This window comes from Nannospalax galili, unplaced genomic scaffold, assembly GCF_000622305.1.
Source record: "Nannospalax galili isolate Female #2095 unplaced genomic scaffold, S.galili_v1.0 scaffold898, whole genome shotgun sequence".
Taxonomy (NCBI): domain Eukaryota; kingdom Metazoa; phylum Chordata; class Mammalia; order Rodentia; family Spalacidae; genus Nannospalax; species Nannospalax galili.
The window spans coordinates 3358617-3374531 of record NW_008342399.1 but is presented as its reverse complement, the minus strand read 5'-3'; the positions used below and the strand labels follow the sequence as shown (position 1 = coordinate 3374531).

Sequence of the window (15915 nt, the reverse complement as noted above, 5' to 3'; positions counted from 1 at the left end):
AATGACAGCAGTTTTTCATATAATCCTGTCTAACCCTAGTAACCCAGCCCAAGCAAATTCAGGGTTTGGAGGAGATTATGTTTTGTTTTGTTTAGACCTCTAGATCTTCCTTATGCCCCAGGTGTCCTATAACTTGCTATAGACCCTACTGGCCTCCATCTCAAGAGATCCACCTGCCTCTGCCTCCTAAGTGCTGGGATTAAAAGTGTGCACCACCACACCTAGCTCCCAAGGTTCTTTTTTCCCCCAGTCTTAGCTATTAATATTAACTCCAATATCACAAAGAACATGGTAAATATATCTATATGCATTTATGTGGCTTTTGGAATGAAAACAAGCCAAAGAGGCTTCAGCAAAGTTCAAGCAGTTTCAGAAGTGAGCAAAGAGTCTGTATTGATAAAGTAATGAGTCAGACCAGTGCCAGGAGAGAGCTGCTGCTGGAGTCAGGGTTTGAGAGCAAAGGTGTTCCAGCTTCAAGATGAAAAGTTGAACCAGGATCCAAGAGCAGGAAACAGTGGGTTCAAACAGGTAAGCAGGTGGATGGGCAGGCAGTCAACTAGGCCACATCAACAACAGGGGACCAAGCGAAGTCAAAGTTCCAGGGACAGTCTGAGAGTCCTCTTGTTGTCAGACCACACATCAGGTATCAGACGATAGGTTGATGTGGAGCCATGCCACCACAGTGTAAGATGTCTATCAGTTTATGGTGTCCAGTAAAGGAGTTATACCCTCTTCTTTGTCTGGAATGTCTTGGTCCTGGTTTTCCTTATATGATTTTAATATACCCATGTGCCCCCATAGTTTCAGTTCACCCCAATAAACTTATAAAATGGCTCCCTTTTTACTACCAGGAATAAGTCATTTATCAGTCTGTGCTGGATGGGAAGGGCCTGGCAGATGGCAGTTTCTGGGTTCACCCAGGGGCTGCAGTCATCCTTCTCTCTCAAAATGAAGACAAAAGCCGCTTGTAAAGTGGAGCCTCCTAGGGCAAGGCACAGCCTGAAAAATCACTTTCATATAAAATAGAATAACTTAGAGTAGGGTATGGCCTGATATCAATAGCACCCTGTGAAATTTCTGGGTTCTTGTGTCCCAGAAGAAAGAATTAGGCCAATGGTACATGGGTAGTGGTAGAAACAGAGACAGGTTTATTAAGAAAGAATGTTCCCAGCTGTGGAAGCAGGCAAAAGATCAAGGACAGAAACCCTACTCTCCTGCCATAATTCTCTGGAGAAATGGGGTCCCAGGACTCCTTTTAAGGAGCTGAAAATGACTATTCTAGAAATTCTATGCCAATGGGGAGTATAGTCCCTGCCTAAGAGGGACCACAAAACTCCGTTTTATTCATTGGTTGGAGAGGAGGCTTTGCCCGCCCCCCGTAGTAGGAGTTGATTGGAATCCGTATATCATAATAATTTTAGTTTGAAACTGTCATAGCCAAAAGATACAAATTTTACAAGATTAAAAATACAAGAGTAACATAACTGGGCATAGGGAGACCCCGTCTCAAAAACACCAAAACAAAACAAAACAAAAAACAAAACAAGAGTAACATGATTAAACCAACAAATAGCCCTGGGAAGGGCCAGAGCCAAGAATCCATGGGCACACCTGTCCCAGGAGACCCATCTTTGTGAGGTTTGTTCCCAAGGATGTCATCCCTTGGACTGTTCAAAATAAAACAAAAAGTGGTGGACTAGATTAAAAGGAAATGATGTGAGAGTATGAAAACTGACTACCAACAATGCTGAAAGAAAAATAAGAAAACCGAAACATGAAGGTTATAACTATATAAAGATTTATAAATAAGGCTTGTCTTGTTATTTAAGAAGCTAAAATATTTTTCTTAGTTGAAAATAATTTTAAAAAAATCTTTTAATGGGGCTGGAGAGATGACGCAATGGTTAAGAGCACTGGCTGCTCTTCCAGAGGACCCGGATTTGATTCCTAGCATCCACATGGTAACTAACAACCATCTATAACTCCAATTTCAGGAGATCAGACTCCCTCTTCTGGACTCTGCAGACTTTGCATGACACTGGTGCACTTTCATACATGTAGGTAAAATACTCACACATTAAAAAAATTTTAAATTTAAAAATCTTTTAGCAATTTGTATGTGTAAGCACCCTTGTCTTTAAGATGCTGTTGAGGTTGTAGAAACTCAAAAAAAGATAAAGATTTATTTTAGAGAATAACCTTCGAGTTCTTTAGTCTGGGTGGGGTAGGCCTTTACCCACAGCAGAAAGTGTCAACAAACATTAGAAGATATGCCTCATCACAATATAGTAAGACCCTATCTCAAAAAAGTTTATGCTAGCTTTATTCGTAACAGTCAAAATAGCCCCAAACTGGGAGCAATCCAAATGTCCATGAAAAATAGAGTGGCTAACTAAATTACAGAAATTCATATAACAGGATGCTATACAACAATATGTGAAAAAGCAAAACAGGAAAATGTCTTTTTAAAAGAAATCAATGTATAAGGTAAAACCTGTAAGAAGTCTTAAAATTTAAATCTGTTTAGAAGTTAGGCTTACTTTTTGTCATTTTACTTCCTCTGTAATTTAGTTTGCTTGAGATAAGGACTTGATATATAGCCCTAAATGGCCTCAAACTCTCTGAAATCCTCCTGTACCATGCCAGCCTCCCAGGTTCTGGGATTATGAGTCTTCACCACCATGTCTGGCTTCAGTGATATTTTTATAGCTAAAGCATCCCCCATATAATATATTCCAACTTGAATTTACTACATAACAACTACCTGGAGTTACAGATAGTTGGAAACCACAATGTGGGTGTTGGGAACCAAACCTGGGTATTTTGCAAGAGCAACAAGTGCTCTTAAATGCTGAGCCATCTGTCCAGTCTGACAGGGATATATATTTTTTATGTGTATGCGTGTATTGCTTGCATGAAGGTAAGTGCACCCGTGTCATGCAGTGCCCACAGAGGTCAGAAGAGGCTGTCAGATCCCCTGGGACTAGAGTTACGGACAGTTGTTAGCTGTCATGTGGGTGCTGGGATTCGAATCCGGGTCTTCTGCAAGAACAACCAGTGTTCTTAACTGCTGAGCCATCTCTCCAGCCCCGGGATATATTTTTTAATTTGATAATTTTGGAAGAGATCATAGTCAAAGCTAAAAGAAATACAGCATGCCTACCTTGAAAAAAACCTCCCTATACCAGATAAAACTTAAATCTTTTGCAAATAATATTAAGCCATTTTTTTGGAAGTAGGTAGATTCTACCCACTTACCCCCCTGGGAACCTAATATTTCTCCCTCCTAAACCCATATACTCTTTTTTTTAGTTTTGGTAACACACTGAGTACAATTAGCTTGAATTTTGACTCACCTTGGCTTGATCTTCAGAAGATCAAGGGCAGTCATAGTTGCAGTGAGTTCATGAATATAATGGTCATGAAGCTCTATTTTTCACAAACAGGCTAGATTTTTAAAGAAGATTTTAAAATTTATTCTTTTAAAAAATATTATTTTATGTGTATGAGTGTATTGCCTGCATGTGTGTAAGTGCACCTGTGCCATGCAATGTCTTAGGAGGTCAGAAGAGGGTGTTGGGTTCCCCTGGAACTGTAGTTACAGTTGTTAGCCACCATATGGGTGCTGGGGATCGAACCTGGGTCCTCTGCAAGAGCTGCCAGTGCTCTTAACTGCTGAACCATCTTTCCAGCCCCAAAATTTATTCTTTGACAATTTTATACATGTATATAAGATGTCTTTCCAAATCCAACCCCAACCTTTCTCTCACTTCCCTGGACTCCGCCCTCTAATACTTCCCCCTCCTACCTTCATTGACTCACCAAATCCAGTTAGTGCTCCCTGGATGTGCACAGGTATGGGGCCATGCACCATATCACAGGGAGCCTACCAGAAGCCACACCCCTGAAGAAAACTGACTTCCTTCCCCCAGTAGCCACAAACTCTCAGTAGCTCCTTAGCTTGGGATGGTACCTCATGAGCCCTTCTCACATCCTTGCTGGAATATTGGCTAGCTTGATGTTGTGCAGTTAACCACAGCTGCTCTGCACTTCATGTGTATTGGTCATGACATGCCCAGATGACAACATTTCACTGCACTCCTCCCTGCATCTTCAAGCTTTGTCATCCTGCTCCTTCTTCTGAGATAGAACCTGAAGTGTGGGTTTGAAATAAATGTTCCATTTAGGGCTGAGAATTCAACAGTCACTTATTCTTGGCATGACCAGTTGTGAGTCTCTGCATTGGCTACTGCCTATTGCAAAACGAAGCTTCTCTGACCAAGGTTGAGAGCAGCACTAATAGGAATAAACATAAACATTTAGAAAGCAGTTTGACAACATGACCATGCAGCAAAATAACAGTAGTAGGTTCTCCACTAGGGTTACAGCCTCTCCAGACATAGGCTTTTGACCAAGTTTACAGTACCAAGCCAGAATTCCCTTCTTTGGAGTAAGCCTCAAGTCCAGTCCCATACCAGCCATGCCATATAGGTATATCTTGAACAAGCTGGAGTTTAATAAGTTCATCATAATTTTGTATACATAGCACTACTAGAAAAGGACTCAAAAAGAACCAAGTGAGTCAAAAATAATCTGTGCTCCTCAGAACTTAAAAAGAGTTTTTGAAAACTGGATGTGGTGGTATACATCTGCAATCCCAGCACTTAAGAGGTAAAGCCAATAGAATCAGCTAGGTGTTTGAGACCAGTCTCAGCTACATAGTGAGTCTGAGGCCAGCCTATGATACCTGAGAGCTTGCCTCCAAATAAATAAATAAACTGGCCGAATATCTTCTGTCATTGGGGGGAAGAAAGGCACACGATCCCATCCCCCTTGATCACCTATAAGCAGATTATAGCAGCTATGGTATAGGGTGTCCTAGTTTGCTTTCTATTGCTGTGATCAGACACTCTGAATAAAACCAACTTGGGTAGGAAAGAGTTTACTTCACCTTACAGCTTACAGTTCATCATGGAGTGAAGACAGGCAGGAACTCAAAGCAGGAGCTGAAGCAGAGACCGTGGATGCTCCTCTGTCCCATGCTTAGTCTGCTTTCATGAACAACCCAGGACCCTCTGCCCAGGGGTGGCACCACCCACAGTGAGATCATCCCTCCTACATCACTCAACAATCAAACAATGCCTTAAGACATGGTCACAGGCTAATCCAATGGAGGCAAAGCCTCAGCTGAGGTTCTCTCTTCTGGGTGTATTGACAATTGAACCTATCCCACACAAGGAGCTGGACATGAGGCTCCACCCCTCCCGGAAGACCTAAAGGCAGTTAAAGCTCACTGAGGGAGGGGGAGAAATTTCCTTCAGTGATGTAGCTAGGGACAAGGAGCTGGTGCTTCTTTCTTTCCTTATTTATTTATTAATATTTTATTATTTTTATTTGATGTGTATGTTTTGCCCGCGCATATATAAGTGCACTCATGTTGTGCAATACTGACTGAGGCCAGAAAAGGGTGTCAGATCTCCTGGAACTGGAGTTATGGATGGTTGTTAGCTGCCATGTGGGTGCTAGGAATCGAATCCATGTCCTCTGAAAGAACAGCAAATGTTCTTAACTACTGAGCCATCTCTCCAGCTCCCTTCTTTAAATAATTCCTCACCAGGATCCTGTAAGCAACACTAATAAAACTAATTGGGCCATGAACGAATGAACGAATGAATAATAAATAAATAAATAAATAAATAAATAAATAAATGTAGAGTAAAAAGAAAAAGGAATCAAGTAACTGATGACCTTGACCTCAGTATACTTAGGCAGTAGCACCTGCTTTTTTTCCAGAAAGATTTATGAATATGATGATTGTGCTGGATAGCTTTAGTGTCAACTTGACACACCTGGGTTGAGGGAGCCTCAGTTGGGGAATTGCCTCCATTGGACTGGCCTGTGGCCATGTCTGTGGGTCATCTTCTTGATTATTGAGTGATGTAGGAGGGCCCAGCCCATTGTGGGTGGTGCCACCCCTGGGCAGGTGAGCCTGTGTTGCATAAGAAAGGCTGAGCAGGAGCCAGGGGAGTAAGCCAGTAAGCAGCATTCCTCCATGGCCTGTACTCCTGCTCCTGCCTCCAGGTTCCAGCGCTGCGTTCCTACCTTGGACTCCCTGGTAAACTGTGACCTGGGAGATGTAAGCTGAATAAACCCTTTCCTCCCCATGTTGGTATTGGTTAGAGTATTTTGTCACAGCAATGGAGAAACAAACTAGGACAACAATGAACTATATCCTCGTGAGAATAAGGGTCAAGGTATTTTTTTTTTTTTTTTTTTTTTTTTTTGCAGTAGGGAAGGACTCTGCTATATAGCCCAGGCTGAACTCCAACTTTGGGGGATTCACCTGCTTCTGCCTCCAGAAGGAGATGGAATTATAGTTAAGTGCCACCATACCCAATTCATGACAGCATTCTTAATGTCTATAAAAGTGTTCCACGTACTTCCAAAATTACATTCTAAATTTGGTACTAACTACCTTATCTAATTTTATCTTGTTTTGACAATAAACCAAAATATCCAAGTAGTATTCATTTGTATTTTCCCATAATCTCCTATGCTTAATTTTCCCCTTCAGAAATTTAGCTGTTTTACTTACCTTGTTTTCTTTTTTCTTTGACAAAGTCTCACTTTGCTGTCTAGCCTTGTACTTGAGATCTTCCTTCTTTAGCCTCCCCAGTGCCAGGATTACAAGAATGCACCCCCATGCCTAGAATTACAGTAGACTCATAATGTAAGCATGCAATTCCAGCACTTTGGAGGAGGAGGCAGGAGAATCAGAAGTTCAAAGCTATATAGTGAGTAGCCTGGGCTACATAAGAGCCTGTTTCAAAAAAAAAAGGAAAGTGACCTATACTAAGATTTTATGCTAGTTTTGTTGAATTACATTATGTGAAAAAAATTCATATCAGAATAGTATCTGGTGCCAGGGTTTGAATGTGAAATATCCCCCATAGACTCATGGGTTTTAAAACTTGATGCCCAGTTGATGGCTCTGCTTCAGAAAGTCGTGGAAAAATTAGGAGACGGGGCCTTTATGGTGAAAGTAAGTCACTGGGTACAGGTTTGATAGCCCAGCCCAGCCCAGTTCCTGTCTGGTCTCTGCTTCTTGACTTCTAATATAGGATGACCAGTCTCCTCCCACTCCTACTTCCATGCCTTCCATGCCCTGATGGACTGTATCCCTTCTTAAACTGTAAGACAAAGTGAACCCTCTCTAACATTGCTTTTTGTTAGGTATTGGTTACAGCAATGACAAAAGTAATAAACTTGATTACCTTACAACTTAAATAGCATTTTTGAGCTCTTTGGTATAATGATGCATATGTATTTTAAAACAGAAATGTGTCTCAAATTTTTAATAAAGTTGTGTCTGTTTATGTGTGTGCATATGTGTGCTGGTGGCCATGGAGGCCAGAATAGGGTGTTGGAACTCCTGGAGCTGGAGTTACAGGTGGGTGTAAGCCACCTGATGTGGGTGCTGGGAACTGAATCAGGGTCCTCTGGAAGAGCAGGAAGCACTCTTAAATGCTGAACCATCTCTCTAGCTACTGTCTCAAAATTTTAACTTCTCTACATTAATGTATTTCCTAATTTATAACAAGGGTCAAATGTTTTTAAACTTCTTTATTTAAAAATTATATTTACTGAGAGAGAGAGAGAGATAGAGAGAGAGAGAGAGAGAGAGAGAGAGAGAGAATGTGTTTGTATACATGCACATATGGAAGTTAGAAGACAACTTGTGGGAGATGCTCAGTGGTAAAGGTACAAGCACAGGCCTAACGCCAGTTCCATCACCAGCACCCATGTAAAAAAGCTGGATTTAGTTCTGTGCACCTGTAATCCCAGCACTCCTACTATAAAATGGGATATGGAGACAGGAGAAATGCCAGAAGGTCAAGGGCAGACAGCCAGAGTATGCAACATAGCAGAAGAAACAAAAGACCTTGGCACATGGTGGAAGGTGAGAACGGACTCCTGAAAGTTGTGCTGACCTCCACACATGCACCATGACAGTCCTACACACACACACACCACGCATGCACGCACACGAATAAATAAGTAAATAAATAAAATAGGGTGGGGGGGCTGGAGAGATGGCTCAGCGGTTAAGAACATTGAATGTTCTTGTAGAAGAACTGGGTTCGAATCCCAGCACCCACATGGCCACTAACAATTGTCCATAACTCCAGTTCCAGGGGATCCGACAGCCTCTCTGTCCTCCTCAGGTATTGCATGACATGGGTGCACTTACCTACATGCAGGCAATACACACATACACATGAAATAAATAAATAAATAAATAAATAAAATATTTTTAAAAATAGGGGTGGGGAGCAAGATGGCGAAGCAGGTAAAGGCATTTGCTGACAGGCCTGACAACCTGAGTTCCATCCCTTAGACCCACATGGCTGAAGGAGAGAACCAATTCCCATAAGTGGACCTCTGGTCTCCACATGTGCACCATGGCACTTTCCCACACTATCAATAAAAATTTTTTAATTTAAAAAAAATTTAAAAACAAGCCAGGGATGGTGGCACATGCCTTTAATCCCAGCACTTGAGAGGCAGGTGGATCTCTGTGAATTTGAGGCCAGTCTGATCTATATAAGGGAGTTCCAGGCCCCCTGGGGATACAGGGGGACCCTGACTCAAAAAGACCAAAACTAAAACCCAAAACTTAAAGATCCACTTTAGGCTAGCATGGTCGCTCACATTTACAATTCCAGCACTCAGGAGGCCAAGGCAAGAGGATTGCTGTGAGTCTGAGAGCTGCCTGGGCCAAGAATGACTCTGTTTAAAAATACAGTAACAAAAACCAAAACAAACTACTTAACAAAATGGACAATAAAGATTCTAGACTTATAAAAAGACATCCTACTCCTGAGTCATATGACCTGCTATCATTTGAATCTGAAATGTCTCCCATAGCTTGTGGTTTGAGAGCTTGTAGGAGGTGGGACCTAGCAGAGGAAGTACGTCTTTAGGGATAGGGACTTTGAAGGCTACCCAGGTTTCTGTCCCATGCTCTGCTTCTTGGATCTGTTGTGATATGAACAGCCTCTGCCATGTGTTCCTGCTACCATGAATTGAGTTGCTCTGCTCTACCCTCCTTTCTATAAAGAACTGAAATCCTCTGAAACAGTGAGCCAAAACCTTTCCTCCCTTAAGTTGTTCTTGTCAGGTATTATGGTCACAACAGTGCAAAAGTAACCTAATAATTTCTAAAATATTTTCTAATAAAAAATAAGATTCACCAATGTTACATGCATGGTCAGTGTTTTATTCTTTGAAGAATGATTCTAAAACATCACACCAAGTAAGGCTGAAAAGTAAAGTTTAAAATAGACAGTGTTATAAGAATCAGTTATAACACAGGTGATGATCGGCCATTCTAAGAAAGTTTGATCTTAGAGCTTATGATGCATCTTGTTGGCAACAGCACCCAGGTTTTCAAAAATGCCAGTCATCATTTTTCTCTTGTCTGCATAGACTTCTTCTCATTGGCTGCCTTCTGCTTTTGTTGCATGATCTCAGAGTCCCTATTGGAGAAAAGGATAGAAATTGTCATAGAAAAACCGACTTCACGTTCTCATTATTTTCTATGTATAGCTAATTTAGTACATTAAAAGTTTAAAAAGATATATAAATCTTCACGTGTTTCCACTTTTATGGCTGTAGACAAACTAAAAAAGGACAAGGAAGGCACTGAAATCAGACCTTACTTTGAATATCACACTACTGTTCTCATGACATTGGGCAAATGATCTTAAAGCTGGAGCAATATACATCAAGGTTTTTCAGAGGAATAGCTATGAATATATAGAAAAGTACCTACTATTAGGCAGTTACATACAGAGATAATAATAATTACTCTAGTTAACAAGGCTAGCCCACCAATTTTTTTTCCTGAAAGTGGCATTTGGGAAGTTTCCTAGATTTCCTAACTGACAACTCAATAGTACTTAGGGCTACAATATAAGTGCCATAAAATAGTTATTTTGTTTTTTGAGACAGGGTCTCATGTAGCCAGGGATGGTCTTCAAGCTGAAATGTACCCTAGGAAGAACCTGGGCTCTTCTTGATCCTCCTGCTTCCACCTCCTGACTGTTGGACTTACAACAATTAATTTTTTAGAAGTCCCAAATTGAATAATCAGTGATTAAATTAGGATTATTCTAAAGAAATGTAGGGTATTCAGAGAATTTTAACCCTTTATGTCTCTTTTTGCCTGAATCTTCCCATGTCATATAACTGGGAACCATGACCAGACTGCCTGAGCTAGATGATTCACAAGTTCACAGAACATACACACAGACATGCCTTTTTTATATTTAGTGATTGCTGATGTGGTGGTACAATTCTATAATACCAGCATTTGGGAAGTGGAAGTAGGAGGATCATAAGTTCAAGGTCTGACTCTACGACATAGGAAGTTCAAGGCCAACCTGGGACAAATCAAAGTTTATATACCCTTCCTCCTCAAAACCCCCATAAAAAGAGAAAAAAAAAGTTTAGTGGTGCTAGGATCAAGCTCAGAGCCTCATGCATAGCAGAAAATATACTAAACAGCTATATATTCAACACCCTTACCTGGGTGTGGTGGGTCACATCTATAATCCCAGCACTTGGGAAGTTGAGACAGGATGATTGCTACCAGTTCTAGGCTAGTCTGAGCTACAGATTGACTTCTAGGTCAGCCTGAAATGTGAGACCTTATCCCCCCCCCCCCCAAAAAAAATCAAACCAGTAACACCTATGTGCTAAGCTCTAATGATTTTGACTTAAGTACAATAACTCATTATTACCATATTTCATATTTAAAAAAAAAAACAAGAAACAAGTTCGGGACTAAATAATCTCTCCCAAATCATGCAAATACCAAGATAATGTTGAATTTCCCAAAGTCCAGGATTTTCCTAGGTTGTTTTCACATAACTTTAGATTTTAATTCAGTACCAGCTAACACTACCACAGGAAGATATTTCCTTAAATCCAATACAAAAACAAGGAAGGAAAAGCTACAAAGAACTAAGTGGAAAAGAACAATGAGTTTCTTTTCTGTTTAAAACCAAGTGCTTGTAGTGCTTGCTGTATGACCTTAGTAATACTACCAAAGTTACAAAAGCCGGGGTTGGTGGCTAATACCCAGTATCCAGCACTTGCAAAGTTCAGACAGGATGATCCCAAGTTCAATGCCACCCTGAGTCATAGTGAGATCCTGTCTCAAATCAAACAAAACAGAAAGTCTCACTTTCCTATACTTCACACTGGTGCAAATGCCACTTTAGGGTCATAGTGAAAGAGATAATATATTGTATCTAGCACAGAGTTAAAGGAGTATTAGATAAATAATAGCTTTCCCAACCAAGCTAGAAAAAGTTCTCCAATAAAAAGAACATTTCAGGGTCACTGATCCATACCATTTTTACCCTGAGGTGAGTAAACAGAAATTTAAGGCAAAATTCATTGCTTTATTAGTAACTATCACTGCGGCTGGGAAGACAGCTCAGCCAGTAAAGTGTCTGCTGCACAAGCATGGGGACCTGAGTTCAGATCCCCAGAACCATGGGAAAAGCAGAATATGGTAGTAGTGTTTATAATCCCAGTGCTTGAGGGTAGAGCTTAGACAGGCAGATCCCTTAAGTTTATTGGTCAGCCAGTTTAGGCAAAATGATGAGCTTCCAGCTCAGGGAGAGATCTGTCAAAAAACAGAAAGTGGTGCCTGGGCACGGTGGTGGGAGGCAGAAGCAGTGAACTCTGAGTCTGAGGCTAGCCTGATCTACATAGTAAGACACTGTCTCAAAAAAAAAAAAAGTTGTGGAGAATGATTGGGTAAAGACACATGATGTCAGTCTCTGATCTCCCACATCTCTAAGTACATGTACTGCTTATATGCGTGCATGGGGGCGGGGTGGATGATGACGACAGACATGGGACGGAATGGGATGGGACAACTATTTACTGAAAGAAAGTGTGAAGTGATACTTAAGGGGCTCCATCTTATTAACGAGTCTCAGTTTTGCAAACCAAAATTACCAGAGGAGCTATTTTTAAATCAGGTTTAACACATAAAATTTACCTTTTTACCTTATGTTTTTTGGGGAGGGGAGAATAGGGATCAAACCCAGGGCCTTCCACATGCTAGGCAAAGGTTCTACTACTGATGAGCTTCACCCGCAGCTCTAGCATGTTTTTTCCCATACCCAGTCAGGGTCTCCTGTAGCCAGGCTAGCCTTAATCTTGAACTTGATGATTAGAGGGGATGACCTTTGACATCTGATCTTCCTACTTTCACTTCCCAAGTGTTGGGGTTACAGGCATGGAGAACATGCCTGGTTTTATGCAGGGCTAAGGATCACTGAACCCAGGGCTCTGTGTCCTTAGTGTGCTTTTCAATGTCCCACCTCAGATCAATTAAATCAGAATAGGGTGTAGAATACTGGCTTCAGCAACCATCAGAATTTTCCAGGTGGTCCCCTAATAAACCACCGATAAGCTACATTCATACATATATAGCCTCCAACTTCCACACAGATAATAAAATCTTTTTATTTTTATATAATTTTATTTATTGTTTTTATTTTATGTGTATGCGTGTATTGCCTGAAAGTAGGTAAGTGCACCATCCGTGTCATGCAATGCCCATGGAGGTCAGAAAAGGCTGTTGGATCCCCTGGAACTGGAGTTACGGACAGTTGTTAGCTGCCATGTGGGTGCTGGGATTTGAAACCAGGTCTTCTGCAACAACAACCAGTATTCTGAACCGCTGAGCCATCTCTCCAGCCCCTAAAATCTCATTCAGTGGTAGAGCTAAGTGAGAAGGCCCCAGGTTCAATCCCCAGCACATAAAAAATATTTGAAATTTTAGAATAAAATTGCTTCCCACCCCTCAGGCATTGGGAAGTGAACCCAAGACTTTGGGCATGTGAGGTAGGCATTCCATCACTAAATTTTCATCCCCAGCCCAGATTCTTGTCCACATGGAGCTTGCAAAGAGGATGAGATTCACGTGTCCTGGTTCCTAGTTTTTGTTATCCTATGATAGGATATATAACCTCCAATAAAAAAATTTACCAAGAAAAGAATGTATAACCTCAAATTCAATTTGGGACGGAGTGCTGGGCATTGAACCCCATGGCCTCAGGCATGCAAAGCACATATTCTACCACTGAGCTACACTCCCAGCTCCCCAAACCCTTTCTGAAACATGAATGTAAGTTGTAAACTCATTAAAGCAGTTCTTGGGGGCTGGCAAGATGGCTCAGAGGGTAAAGATGCTTGTCACTAGCCTGATAACCTGAGTTGGATTCCCAGAACCCACATAGTAGACAGAGAGAACTAACCCAAGCAAGTTATTCTCTGATCTCCACACACATACCATGGCACATGCACACCTACACACATTCACACACTATAAAATAAATAAATGGGAGCCGGAGAGACGGCTCAGTGGTAAAGAGCACCAACTGCTCTCGTAGAGGTCCTGGGTTCAATTCCCAGCACCCATCCATAACTCCAGTTCCAGGAGCTCCAACACCCACTTCTAACCTCCTTGGGCATTGCATGACACAGGTGCACTTATATACATGCAGGCAATACACCCGTACATGTAAAATAATAAAATATTTAAAAATAAATGTAAAAAAATAAATATTTCTTTTTTTTTTTGAGACAGTGTCATATGTAGTCCAAGATGGCCTCAAACTCCTGATCATTTTTCATCAGCCTTCTGAGTCCTATGATTACAGGTGATCAACCCTATGCCCAGGTCATTAAAGAACTCCTGTCACAGTTATGTATCATCATTTTTCATACAAAGTCATGATGTGCTAGGGATGGAACTCTTGGCTTTATACAAGCTAGGCAAGTGTTCTACTACTGAGCTACATCTCTATGGCCTGGAACAAAGCTCTGCCTACCTCTGCCTCCAGAGTCTGTGATTAAAGGCAAGCACCACCTGGACTGAGGGCAAACTGCCTAGGAAACATTGTATCCCTCTCATCTAACAGTGGTTTACATATGGAGGATGCTTCCTTATTTTTTTTGATAAAGTTCTTACAGTTTGTAGGAGCTCCCAGAGCCTCTCTGCAAAACAAATGACAGGTTCAGGGCTTGAAATTCTTCATCCACAGGCTGAGATGACTATTCCACATGACGTTATTATACTTAGCATTCCATAAACCTATTTGGTGTTAACTCTGTGAGGGTCAATTCTAGCATGGGTTAAAAACTTTTTCACTCACTCTGCAGACATAGCTTCAATAAACCTCCAATGACATGAACATTCTATTACTACCACTCACCTCTGCTTTCTCTGAGAGGTGGTCAAGCTATCCTCTTTTCTTTTTCCTTTGCTAATTTCCTGGGTTTTTTTCATATTTTTCTGGCGGGCAAGTTCTCTTTGATTTCCACCTACAAAAATAAGCATCCTCAGAATGAATAATTCCATTAAAGGTTCTTTATATGAGTTTGAAGTTTTATTATTATTCACAAGCAAGCAGAGCACCGCATAGTTATTCCCAGCTCTGACAAGGAAGCTTAAGGAGAAACAGTTAAGGACTTTACAGGATCACCACATCAATACAGGTATCCACTGGCTATACACACCAGATCTTTTAAAATAGGCATTCCTATGGTTGTCTACCCAGGCCACGCTCCAAGATAGTAAGTTCTGGCTTTTCAGGGGTGTGTGTGAAGAGAGCCTGGGAGATGAACAGAGATCCCACCTCGGGCCAGTTCAGCCAGTCGCAGTTCTGTTAAAGCTACCAAAGGCTGAAGTCCACCGAACATCACCTGCGAGGACTAAACAAAAGAACCGGAGCGCACACTCCGCCCGAGCTCCGGCTGCCCGTGAGGCCTTCAGACTTCAGGCTCCAGCTCCATCCGGCTCAGGTGCGGTCCCTGCCAGCATCCCGAGGCCAGAATCCCCGCACCATTTACCCCCGCGCCAGCATCCCGGCACCGATCACAGCCATGGTCCCCGCCGGGGCCAAGTAGGCTCCGGCTTCCTTCCCACCGTCCCTCGCACCGTCCTCGGACTCACGGGCCATGCCGACGCCGGCCGGAGCCTGCAGGCGGCGATTCGGAGAAGCAACCGCTAGCTCGCACGCTCTGCAGCCGCCGCCCGTTGCTGAGGAAGGCTGAGCCCCCGCGGGCGGGCCGGGAGTAGGACGAAGCCTCGGCGCGTCCCGCCCCGCCCACCGGCCCCACAACAGCGGCGGCGTGGCCTGTGAGCCACTGCGCGTGCGCGCCCAGGGCTCGCTCGGGAAGGAGCGCGCCCGGGCCTGCGCGCTTTACAGGGCTTCCCGGTCGTTGTTGGGTGCATGCACCTAACTTTTCGTCGTCTTAGGCGGAAAGGGGAGGAAGGTGACTGAGCCTTCTGTAATCTAACGACCATCCTGCAAGGTGGGCTTCCTCGTCTCCTTTTGCACACGCTAACCACCCAGCCAATAGGAACTGGTAGATGTGACAGTCAAATTCTATGAAGGCTCTAAAGCTTGTTCACTACCCATTTTATCCCAGTGCGTTTGTCCCGAGGGGCAGAATTTGTTTTGTTTTTGTTTTGAAACAAGGTCTCCCTGTAGCCCCATCTGATCTAGGACTCGCTATGTAGACCAGGCTGGCCTCTATCTGAGATCCACCTGCCTCTGACTCCTGAGTGCTGGGATTAAAAGTAGCACAACTTTAGGAGTTTTAAGTACTGGGTCTGCGGTTGGGTTGTATGTCTAGAAGACGAGGGCGGGATTCATAATAGCCCAAAATAACCTCACACCCTATCTAAGAGCTGTTGACTATCTGCTATTGCTAGAAACAAGAGAAAAAACTTGCACAGGTTTGGGGGTATAGCTCAGTGGCAGGGTGCTGGCCTAGCGTGCATAACCCTGGGTTCCATCCCAACACTGCAGTCAGCTTGCA

General features: G+C 42.5%; 1 protein-coding gene across 1 annotated transcript; it reads right to left on the bottom strand.

Moving 5' to 3' along the window:
* Positions 1-9259: 9259 nt before the first annotated feature.
* Positions 9260-15219, bottom strand: Serf1a (small EDRK-rich factor 1A). The gene is made up of 3 exons (XM_008838484.3): positions 15044-15219; positions 14304-14412; positions 9260-9539 (listed from the first exon to the last, which is right to left on the bottom strand). Exons 1-3 carry the CDS (start codon positions 15048-15050, stop codon positions 9467-9469), a joined length of 189 nt encoding a protein of 62 aa, XP_008836706.1. The 5' UTR covers positions 15051-15219; the 3' UTR covers positions 9260-9466.
* Positions 15220-15915: the final 696 nt, after the last annotated feature.

Bases quoted from the DNA above. Each gene is read 5' to 3' on its own strand.
- Serf1a (XM_008838484.3), bottom strand. The intron at 9,540-14,303 runs GTGAGTGGTAGT...TTTCTCCAATAG, and splicing joins ACCTCTCAGAGAAAGCAGAG to GGACTCTGAGATCATGCAAC.